Consider the following 12,465-nt stretch of genomic DNA (forward strand, 5'->3'; position numbering starts at 1 on the left):
CTTTAAGTCTAGACTTCCAGTGTTCCCTTTTGAATACCCTAAAAAGTTTTGACAGTTTGCCAGATTCGCATTTAAAATACTATGGTTCTGGATGAGCAGTTGGGTCTTTTTCATATTAATTTCCTGGAGTTTCTGTCAGTGGGGATGTTTGATCAGGAAAAAACAAGGCTAAGCATTGTATTTGCTGTTGTGCAATTTGTTACAGATATCAAGAGAGTGCAGCCAAGATTTTAGATGGCGAAATGTTGCCATCTTGAAAAAAATCATAATTTACAGAAGACCATCCCTTATAATGGATAAGTGTATTCACATTGAGAATACTATTTTAGAGTTCTAATAATGCTTTAAGTTTAAAAAATGTGTAGCTATTTTTTGTATTATATTTATATAGAACTACATTAATAGAAAGCATGAAAACCATGGATGTACTCGACTTCACAGAAATAAATGCAGCCCCAACATTCAGGAGTTATCAAAATGACTGTTTTGTTTGCTTCAGAAATGTCATTTTGGGGACTCTTTTGTAAAGAAACATCTGAAAATCAGGAAGAACGATTTCTGTATGATGCGATGATGACTGAAATTTGGACCACGTTAATGGTGTGAGAATAGGAAAATTATAAATAAGTTATAGCAAATGTACTTTATGGTTTTCACACAGTAATAATATCATGGTGTAAAGAACAGACTGTCATAAAATGTTGATGGAAATCTGTGCACAAACCATCTATGCACTGTGCCTACAGCTAAGCCTACGGGTGGCTACAAACCTGAAAGTTGTATTATCAAGCTGCCCAGAGTACTTGTGTCTAGATGGAGACAACGTGCATTATGGTTTACTCCAACTACTCTTAATTTTCCCCTGATTTGAATATTTAAAATATTTAGAAAAAGAGAACTTTTTTTTGCACCTGTTACCCAAATTTTCTAGATTCATAAACATTGCCCAACAGATTTTATCTTCTTTTAGAATGAAGGAGCTATTAAATTTTTCTGTTTATTAATTAGTTAATAAATATTAATACAAGTTAATACTAGTACGAGTGTGTTGAATTGGGTTAATTTCTAACTTTCTTATTACAGACAGTGGAATAAATGTCCCTGGAGTGTATCCATTAAACAAGAGATATTTTATGGAGATTCTGTTTTAAATGGTTATGTTTATAGCCAGTGTTCTAAAACTCTCAGAAGTAGTTATGGATTTATGAAAACTTAATTAGAAGTAGAGCATATTCAGCTATTTTTCCACATTCTTTTTCCAAGAATAAGTACCAAGGAATTCAACAATAGTAAAAAGAAACATTTGATAATAAGGGGTTTTTTATTATTTGGAAAGAAAGCTATTTAATAACAAATTTTAGCTTTCTTACAATTAAGTGATCCATCTGGAAAAAAGACAAAGAAGTATGTTTAAATTTTAATGTGTGCAGTGAAATAATGTATCCATAATATTCCTTCCAACATATCATTATATAATGAAATAATTACATCGCAGATTTTAGGTATTTTTGCACATAGCTTTGAATTTTTAAATAAGCACTTTTTAAATTTAAAAACTGTAATTGCTGGAGCCATCCTAAGAACATATTAGCAAAATATTAATCACTAATTTATATCACTCCCATGTTCATAAAATTAAGAAACTCTTACATGTAAATTCTTTGATATATCACAAATTATTCATTAAAATGCTGTAACTTGAAAACTTGGAAATTACTAGGTTTTAAAAATATTTATTTATTTATTTGACAGGCAGAGGGACAGAAAGAGAGAGAAAAAATTTCTAAATTTTATAGCAGAAAATATTTAAACTTCTCTACAAAAATCCAGATGTGATGTCTTGTTTTGATTCCAGGGTCTATTTAAAGAGCAACATAATGAAATGATATTAAGGCAAGTAAACACGTTTGGATTGTCTTAGTAAGGCTATTTAGGTATTTTATGGAATGATGGGTCTTCATGTATTCAGCTAATTGAGAATATAGAGACAGACGTATTTTATGGAAGACATAAAATAACCATCTTTTGCTGTCATTATCTGGGACTGAGTGAAATTTGCTATCAGATTAACAGAAATGGTTCACTTTATATAGTGGCAAAATCAAACATAGCTTGATATGATGTTGTGTATGGATGTGGGTGTACAGAAGTGCAGAGACATACCTGATGCATTTACTCATTCTAAGAGATGAAACAAAATTACTGCATCTTCCTCAGAGCAAAGCAGTCTTTTCTGTAAGTGTGTTATACTTAAAGGGGGAGATTAGTAGGACTTCACGAATATAAAACAGCCACATTTGGAAAGCTGACGTGCTTTTAAAACTAATTGTTAGATTTGTAATTGGGGAATAATATAAAAACCATGTTCTGCAATAAGACTTGAGCACAGGAAAACTACCTTCTATAAGCAGCCTGTATTAATAACGAGATTTGGTTATGATTCCGCCGCAGCGACAACAGGGAATTTGAAATATAAAGCTAATTTAATAGGCCTCTCCCTCAGCGATCAATTTTATGAGAATGCACTCTATTACCGATGGACTAAGTGATCTGCTCATTGGCAGAAGTGGAATAAAACCCAGGATTCCTGACTCCCAGTTTATTTCTGTCTGCAATGAATGTAGGAGTCAGACAAAATAGTTTAGAGGCTGCTGTTTTCTACCAGTAAATTGCAGCGACTCCATCTACAGGCTCCTCGTCACACCTGCCTTAAACTGTGTATAATTATTTCTTTCACAAACGTTCATCACGTCTCTCATGGTATGTGTGTTGATATTTGTGGGGGAGAGTCAACCTGATGTTACTCTAATCAAACTTTAAATATTAGTGCAATAAGTTACAAAGAGTGACAGGATTGCAACTTTCCTACATGATTTTGAATCCTCCTTCCAAGTTTTCACTGGGAATGAAATGTCAATATTCGTGTGTTTATGGAAACAGCAAACTGTCTCTCTGGAAGCTCTCATTAGTTTATTAGTGCTTCTCTGAAGATGATTATTTATTCCATAGGATTGTGGTGAACTGTGTGTGCCGCCTTATGTGTGCATCCATAGGCAGGCATTTATCTGCGTCTTATCTTGAACATTCATTTTGAGACTATTCCCTCATGGATGTTCCTGTTGTGTTGCGGGGACCATATGCTTCTTTTTTTTCCTACAGATAAGAAAACTTTCTGCACAGAGAAAATTTTTATTTTTGAATCTTGCAAGAACTTGAGACAGGTTGCCACTTCAGTTCCGTCCAGTATGTATTATTCATAGACCAATGACCTCTGAGAGTCTCACAGGCCCGCTGCAGGCTTCTGATAGGAAAACGCCACCCCTGTGCCTCCTAATAGCGAGCCTTCTCTTCATCTAATGTGGAGAAATGAGAAGCAGATATGCCCTTCCCAGGGAGGGCACCATTTCCATTAATAGAAATATTTTTATTTCTCTTTAACAGAACATTTTTTTCTCTCAATCACTAATAAAAAATGTCCTTTCTTTTTGTGTCTACTGTATGAAAATGCTAGAAAATTTCAAATGAATTATTGATAGAGCTCTCAATTATTGAGTGTATCATGCAGACATTATGAGAAACATTTAAAACTGAACCTTCACTCTCCTTGGATTTGGATTTGTCAGTAGGTCTGTAGGGATTGTGTCCTACAAGGAGGAAAGAAAAGTGAAAGCAGAACTCCATCATGCTGCTGATAACTTTTCCCTCCCTAGTTTGATGATCTTCCATAACTAAGAAGTCTAGAAAATGTTTACGGCATTCTTCTTTATGATGTATTTAATTCTCATCACTGTGGATGATCCAAAATTGCAGACCCTTTAATTTGAAAAGTAGTCTTCAAATCACTACGCTCTGTTCTAAACTCGGAGACATCTTAAGCTATTAAGTTAAAAATGTAGCTTTTGGGGGGCATGATGATGTCAAACATCTGGATAATTTTAAGTAATCCATTGATTTCCTGAAATTTTCTCTTTTTTTGTATGTCTGACACATGGAGGTAGTTTCGCATGATACTTTTTCTAGACATGATAACTTGCGTTGCTGCTTCTAACGGTATTTAAACTGGATAGCTAAAATTTAGAGTAACCCATAAGTATATGCTAGGGCCCTAATGAATCTTAATTTTCATGTGATGTTGATTAAATTAGACAGAATAATATATGGGGGTGAAGGTAGGAAAACACTGACAAACCAGGAAAGTAACAAATAACATACGTGGACAATAATGACTATAAAAGTGATAAAGTTTCTTCCCCTTCTATTTCTCCTCCTCTTCCTATTCTCTTTCTTCCCTTTCCATTCTTGCTTTTCCAAAAATTATCTTAAATTTATTATTTTCCCAGCATATCGGAACTTTTAATAGTTGGCTACAAAGGATAGAATTGATTTTTCTTTCACTTGTATTTCTCTCTAGTTACCATTGTCACAGGTCACTTTATATGCTATCAACTATTAGAAACAATTACACTGGGCCCAGCGCTGTGGTGTAGCAGGTAAGGCCGCTGTTTGCAGTGCTGGCATCCCATGTTGGCTTCTGTTCAAGTCCTAGCTGCTCCACTTCTGATCCAGCTCTCTGCTGTGGCCTGGGAAAGCAGTAGAAGATGGCCCAAGTCCTTGGGCCCTGCACCCACGTGGGAAAAGCAGAGGAAGCTCCAGGCTCGTGGCTTCAGATCACCCAGCTTCAGCCCTTGGGGCCATTTGGGGAGTGAGCCTGTGGATGGAAGACCTCTCTCTCCTCTCTCTCTGCCTCTGCCTCTCTGTAACTCTCCTTTCAAAAAATCTTTAAAAATAAAAACTTACAAAATAAAAATAATTATAAATAGAAATATTACCTAGTTAAATGACATTGGAATTAGAATGTCTAGATGTTAGGCATACTTTACATGTAATATTTTACATGTTAGAATTGTTTTCATTGTAACGTGAGTTTGTATTCAAGCACTGAGCAGTAATATATGTGTTATTGGATAATATACACATTAATGTTTGTATTTGACATTTTTGTATCTGTCATGCATGGTATTCCAAATGGAGGCTGAAAAAAGCATGATGTGAGCAGTATTTATTTATTTATTTTATTTGTTTGAGAAGTAGAGCTACAGACAGAGAGAGGAAGAAACAGAGTGAAAGGTCTTCCACATATTGGTTCACTCCCCAAGATCTGAAGCCAGGATCTAGGGGCTATCTCTGGGTCTCCCACATTGGTGCAGGGACCCAAGCACTTGGGCCAACTTCTATGGCTTTCCTAGGCCATAGCAGAGAGCTGGATCAGAAGAGGAGCAACCAGGACATGAACTGGCATCCACAGGGGATGCCCGCACTGCAGGCAGAGGCTCAGCCCACTATGCCACAGTGCAGGGCTATGTGTGTGGATGCCTTTACCTCCTCAGGGTTGGTCCCTGTGCTGTGCATTGGTCAATGTTCACTGGTTCATTACCAGTTGATGGCAAATGTGAGCTAATGGTGGTTGCATTTCTGAACCACTCTGAAAAGCCTAGTTGACCCACAATACAGCTAAAGTTCACTCTCTCCGGTCTTAATTCAAATCTATAAAACCACCATTACATAAACATTTTCATAGGAAATATATGTCTATTTCAGGGTAATTCTGGCATCAGGAATTTCTTTATTGGTTCTTTGCATTGAACAAAAAAAAAGGTTTATTTTCTGTAGTCACTCATGAGGAAACATTTTGCTAAAGCTTTTAAGTACAGAGTCTCTGGGAAGCCACAGTAAGATAATAACTTTCAATAATTTACTGCCCGACTGCCTGAATTAGAAAGCACAGGAGCTGACACCGTGGTGTTAGGAAGTGTGGTTTACCATCCAGCCCTTCGGTATGGGACGTTCATAATTCATAAACCATAATTTGCATTGTTGATACAGTTAAGAGGATAGGGGTTCAAAATTATGATCAGTTACTCTAAAGTCAATTTTACAAACCAATCCTCTACTACCTTCTGATTTCTTATACATTTTATTACTTGATGTTCTTTTAGGGAATAATTTTCTCTCCTCCACTTCATAAACATTTTTTCTTAGTCTCCATAGTCAGTGTTGTCTTAGTCTCCATAGTCAGTGTTACACTTGTTCTTAGCCAGAAGGCCAAGAAGCAATCCATAGTCAGTATTAAGAGTAATGGGTGTCAAGAACAGATGGAGAACACTAAACCCTAATTATATGGATTCTGATATCTTCTTTAAGATCTGTGAAATTGCTTGTATGGATTTGAAATATTCCAGTATTGTCAGTGCAGGGCTGTATCCTGTAAATATGTATGGGTTTGTCATGCAGTGAACCTCCAAAAGTAGAAAAATAGCTGCAACTTCAAAGAGTACTATAGGATTACTTGATAAAAATACCATCTCTAAACCTTTCTCCATAGCGTGAATATTGATTTGATTAAACACACACACACACACAGAGCAAAAACAGTGTATTTTGCATGCCACCCTGAGCTCTCCAGTTCTCAGTAGAAAAGTCAGCAGAACATGTCAACTCTGAATTCAGCCCAAGCCCTGATCTGACTGTAAGGCACCCCTTTTGTTCTCTCTGTGTAGAGGGAGAGGTCTTAGTGGTGAGACACATATGTGAGTGTCAGAAGTCTGCCAGGTTCGCTTTAATGGACTATCCAGCCATGGAAGGGCAGCTGAATGGCATAATGCAATAGCTGATGCCTCTCACTGGATTGACTTTCTGTTCATCTAGTTTGGCTTTTTTCCTTGTCATGAATTATCTGGCTATTTCTTAAAGCTCATATTTCCCACTCTAACCTCTATTTTTCTTCTAGCACACTAAACCACCCTTTTAGGGGATTACTTGTTAATAAACTGGTCTGCCAAAGTAGATCTGTTTAAAATACATAAATTGAGTTTCTTCTTTAGGATGGTCTAATGGTGCCTTTTTTCTATCTTGGAATGTTATGAAATGTCCAGATTCATTAATTTGACGTTAATGAAAAAAAAAAATCTAAGTCATCCTACTGAGTGATTTTTTTAAAAAGGTGATTACATACAAATCTTGGAACCTTGTTTAGCCTCTGTCTGCACACCATGGTTACTACACCGAAGGGTTTTCCTCCACTTAAATGCCATTTTTTGCCTTTATTTAAACTCACAATTTTAAAGTTGGCAATAAATGTATAAGATCAATTGGACAAGGATCTGTTGATATCCTTTCTCTTACTCAACACTTCTACTCCATCACAGAAGTACAGGAGGATCACAAGTTGTTTCCCTGGCACAAATGATCTTGGAAACTCAACATATACAAGGCCCCAAGCTAAACAAGGAAAGAGTAAATCTAAGGCACTATACTTTTTATTTGTCTTAAGTTGGAAACAGGAAAAGCTGTGACTTAGTTTACCCTTTGCCAGCTTAATATTAATTATGACTAAATACCTCTTTTGATATGCTTTGTTTCTAAAGCCACTTGCTAAACTGTAGGGTTTATTTGTTTGCCAGACAAAGACGAATGCTCTAAGGATAACGGCGGGTGTCAGCATGAATGTGTCAACACAATGGGAAGCTACATGTGCCAGTGCCGTAATGGATTTGTGCTGCATGAAAATAAGCATGATTGCAAAGAAGGTATGGATGACAATGCTGTTTTTCTTGACGAAATGTAACATTTCATGTGGTTTTAGTAAAGCACTGCTTTCAAACAGAGTTGACCATATCAATGAGTAACATCACTGTTGACTATTAAAAGGTCAAACAAAAAATTCTGGGTAGTGCTCAAAGATTCAAGGCATACTATTGAAAACCTCATAATTGCATTACTTAAAGATTTTGCACTTCACACATTGGTGACCTTAGAGTAATTTTGTATAACAAACATAGAATTGGCTTTGAGGCCACCTGGTAGCCAGAAAAATCACATTATTTCCCAGTCTTTGTAGAAAAGGCCTTGCAGCACTATCCATATTTAATCTCAACTGTGCTAAATGTTTTGCATTTGGTGTAATATCCCACCCCAAAGTATCTCGTGTATGTGCTATGTAAGTGATGTCCTTTTAAATATCAGGAGTATCAAATTCAAATGCCTGCCAAAGGAAAAACATTTGAAAATGGTAGGTATTGTGTCATTTAAAGTGTTATGTCATGGTCTTAGCCAAAGAAAGCATACTAGTGGCACAGCAGGAGTCTACCAGATATTGTCCCCAAGCCCTAGAAAATTTCAAAGATTTTTTTAATCATATGCATCTAGAGATTTTTTTTCTTTTTCCTGTATGATATTTGTAATTGGGTAAGGTATGCTATTAAATCAATAGATTGAGAACCAACTGTGTGCAATGAACATGGCCCAGAGATATGAAGCAAATTTGAAATTTGAGGCAGGCATTGGGGCTAGCCCTTAAGGTAACTGTGAACTACTTTGGAGCCTGGGTTCATGTCCTGGCTCTTGCTTCTAATTCTGACTTTCTAAATGCAGACCCTCAAAAGGCAGAAATGATGGCCTAAGTAGTTGGGTTCTTGCCATCTACGTGGGAAACCTGGATTGAATTCTTAGCTCCTGGCATCAGCCTGGCCCAGTCATGACTATTGTGGGCATTTGGAGAGAGAATTAGCAGAAGAGAGTTCTCTACTTCCTTGTCTGTCTGCTTCTCAAGTGGAAAAAAATTGGAAATTTGATACTAACCATGTGGAACAAGGTTATTTAAATTATGAAACTTACAAGAAATTCCATGTTAATGGAACGAGCTGTTCTTCAAAGTTAGTTCAGAAGTTTTCTCCAGGACTAGTAGCTGTTCACTTATTTTTCTCATTAGTGCTTCATTTTTCTTCCATGAAATTAGAGTTAGATTGTTTTAACAGCTAAAATTATGGCTTAGAGTATTCAAATATATAATTAACTAAGGGAGAGGAAAGATGTAAATACATGATTCATAAAGTGCCTTAATGATGTTAATTAGCTGTAAATGATGTTTCTGTTCATTAGAAAAAGAAAAGAAGTGAAAATAGCATAGTCCACTGATTTTTATTTGTGGTGTTGCATTAAATATTGTGTCCTTACCCAGTGTTGATATTCTTGATTGTGAATATATGCTGCTGTATTAATGTCTGGGCCTACAGACCCAGCAATTGTCTGATTCACGGGAAAACACTCAGTTTCCTGAGTCAGACCACAAAGACTGCTTGGTCGTGTCCAGCAAGGTGTTTGTCAAAGTAGATGGGCGTGATAACAGAGACTGGAATGATGACCAACCAGTGTTCCAGATCTTTCAACAGGGTGGAGTGCAATCGATGCTTGCTTTCTGGTCTGGTCTGGGGTGAGAGCTGCACACTGACTGATGTTGTTGTTGTTGGCACAGCTGAGTGTGAGCAGAAGATCCACAGTCCAAGTGGCCTCATCACCAGTCCCAATTGGCCAGACAAGTACCCGAGTAGGAAGGAGTGCACGTGGGAGATCAGTGCCACTCCCGGTCACCGCATCAAACTAGTAAGTGAGCACATCGTGTCAGTGAAGCTGACCGCCCGCGTCGTCCGTAACGAGCACCTGGGAGTAACGTGAGTGCTTACTGAACTCAGCGGGACTAGTTGGCAGATGGAAAAGATTTTCCTGCTTACATGAAACAGATCCTTGATTTCTTAGATCAAGGTGGCAGCCACATTGTTCTGCTCTTGGACTCTTATCCTGGGTGCTTTAAATAGCATTAGCAAAAGGGGTAGGCTCTTCTTCCCAGTGTTTCATGATGTTTCCAGATGGGGAAATAAAAAGGGGCAAAATTCAGAAATTCAGCAAGAAGACAGTAGAATTATCAGTCACTTAAACACAATGCAGATATGAGGGGCAGGGTTTCACAAAGTTCATGGAACATGCATATTATGAAAAAAAGACCTATGCATAGATTTTTAAAATGTTTATACCACATAAGCTTATCTTTTAATTCTACTTTTCATGAACTTTTTGAAGTTCACTTGTGCTTTTTGTATGTATTTTTTATTTTTTATATTTAGTTTTTGCCAGATTGAATATAGTTTATAGATACAATTCTAATATATCTTCTTCTTCCTACCTCTCTCTTCTTCTCTTCCTCCTTACTTCCTCCACCTTCTTTGCTTCCCTCCTTCCTTCTTTCCTTTCTTCCTTCCTTTTATTTTTGTTATAGAATATTTTTAATTTACATTACAGTCAAAGGTTTAATGCTCAAATAAAAACTTTCACAAGTAAAAGCAAAACAACCCTACTAGATCTGTCAGTTCTGTATGATTCATTTATGAACCATGCATTTTTTTTAAAAGAATTATTTATTTATTTGAAAATCAGAGTTACACAGAAGAGAATGAGAGGCAGAGAGAGAGAAGGAGAAAGAGGCCTTCCAACTGCTGGTTCACTCCCTAATTGGCTGCAAGGGCCAGAGCTGTGCCAATCCGAAGCCAGGAGCCAGGAGCATCTTCTGGGTTTCCCACGTGGGTGCAGGGGCCCAAGAACTTGGACCATCTTCTGCTGCTTTCCCAGGCCATAGCAAAGAGCTGGATTGGAAGTGGAGCAGGCAGAACGCAACCGGTACCCATATGGGATGCTGGCACTGCAGGCGATGGCTTTACCCACTATGCCACAGTGCTGGCCCCTGCATGTTTTTTATAATAAGATAAATTTTGTATTGTGGTTCGTATATGGTTGGCTATGCAGAATGCATTTTCCTCTATAGGTGGATACTGCTATCCTTCAATTTCTCCCAATGTACTACTCTGCAGGAGTAACTCCAATATGAATATAATGTTTGTCATCTTTTCTGCACCCTATGAGTATTGCATTCTGGCCTGGTTCTTCTGATAGTAAATCATTATAGGCTAGACCACGCTTGAAGAGTTTAATGTAAAGAAATAAAATCATAACAATATAGAAATTTCAATAATTTTTGCCAAATGGCTGTTTTTAGAAGCAGGAAGAGTGTCAGCTAGCAAGAATCAGAATAGAGTCTGGCAGGCACTATAATAAAAAACAGTTGTCTTAGAGATGAATCTAACAATCCAAGGTAGTTCACTGGACCAGTCTAGGTTAATTTAAAAATTCCCTGTTTTGTCATTCTCTTCCACAAACTTGCTTGTTTGCCCAATGAAAAAGACTTATTTACATATACACAACATTACAAAAAAATCCAAGACAGTCACCTAGATATTTGCCTTCCTTCTGTGGAATTCCTTCAGGTTGCCATCTGTCAGTGACATTCTAGAATTCATTTCAGGCACACTGGACGCTGGGAGGAAACCTGGTAGGAGCTCCAGGCTGCCTTCCAGTCCTGTCCAAGGTCCTGACTGAGAGAGTAAGTCTCTGAACCTTTTGGGCTGAAATATAGAGACTGTATACTTTTCTCCAATACAGTTTGGTAAGGAAGTTGGAAAAACAGATTTTCCTGAAGACATTTCTTTCTGTAGACTTTGGTATCATATTGCTTCTCGCTGAAGAACTTCCTTATAGATTTTATAGAGTATGTACAGAATCACATTTGAAAGATAGTTTCATTAGGTGTAGAATTCCAGGATGACAAGTTAATTTTCCTGTCTTCACTTTAACACCTGATTCCATATTTTCCTAGGTTTCATAGATTCTTATGATTCTGTTGTAAATTTTATATGTATTCCAGTATAAGTAATGATCTTTTTTCTATGACTGTCTTCAAATTATTATTTTGTCCCCAATTGGAATATATTGTGTCTAGGGGCATGTATTGTGCATATGTGTGTGTGTGCCTCTGTGTGTGTGTACAGAGCTCATAGCATTTACCCTTCTCCGAATCCTCTGATTTTCTTCTGGCATCTGTATTGTGGTATCTTTATTTTATTTTTAAAATTTTTTTAACTTTAAGTTATGCAAGTTCCATGTATTTCCTATTTACAGATTTAGGAACATAGTGATACTCCCCCCCTCCCCCCGACTCTCCCTCCTGCCCATGCTCCAACCCTCCTGCCTCCCACATTCCCACTCTTACTTTTTACAAAGATCTATTTTCAGTGTACTTAAGGATCATATAGTTTTGAAAGTTCCCAATCATTATTTCTTCACACAATTCTTCTGATTGTATCTCTTCTGGGATGGAATTACACATGTACTGGGTTGTTGGATATTATCTTTTGGTTATTCCATTTTTTGCTACTCTTTTTCAGTTTAAGTGTGAGTAAATTGAACCGAGCTGTCTTCAGAGAGTGGCTATTTCATTGGCTGTCTTGAATCTGTTAAACACTATCTCTCTGAGCAGGCTTTTTTTTTCCCTCCTCCCTTGGTTGTATTTATATTTGACTCATTCTTAAAGTTTCTGTCTGTGCTAGTCTGCTCAGGCTTCCATTACAAAATCCCAGCCTGGTGGCTTAAACAACAGAGATTTGTTTTCTTACAGTACTGGAAGCTGGATGCCCAAGATCGTGGTGCCTACCAGGTTGGGTAGGGAGGGTCCTCGCTGGCTTCTGGGAAACCCCTTTCTCACTGTGTCCTCACGGTTCTCCCCTTGAGTGCACACAGACACAG

General features: G+C 37.4%; 1 protein-coding gene across 3 annotated transcripts in view; it reads left to right on the forward strand.

Moving 5' to 3' along the window:
* The window catches only part of TLL1 (tolloid like 1), a 231,823-nt gene that overhangs the window by 191,666 nt on the left and 27,692 nt on the right, over positions 1 to 12,465 (forward strand). For all 3 annotated transcript variants that reach the window (XR_016211612.1, XM_089301979.1, XM_089301980.1), the window contains 2 exons: positions 7,461 to 7,586; positions 9,311 to 9,438. Coding sequence is in view for 2 of the 3 variants with exons in the window: in XM_089301979.1 (XP_089158105.1) it covers positions 7,461 to 7,586; positions 9,311 to 9,438 (254 nt within the window). In the remaining variant the exon portion in view is untranslated. The remainder of the gene's footprint in view (positions 1 to 7,460; positions 7,587 to 9,310; positions 9,439 to 12,465) is intronic.

Source organism: Oryctolagus cuniculus, chromosome 8, assembly GCF_051225735.1.
Source record: "Oryctolagus cuniculus isolate XC-2025 breed Fujian yellow rabbit chromosome 8, ASM5122573v1, whole genome shotgun sequence".
Classification (NCBI taxonomy): Eukaryota; Metazoa; Chordata; class Mammalia; order Lagomorpha; family Leporidae; genus Oryctolagus; species Oryctolagus cuniculus.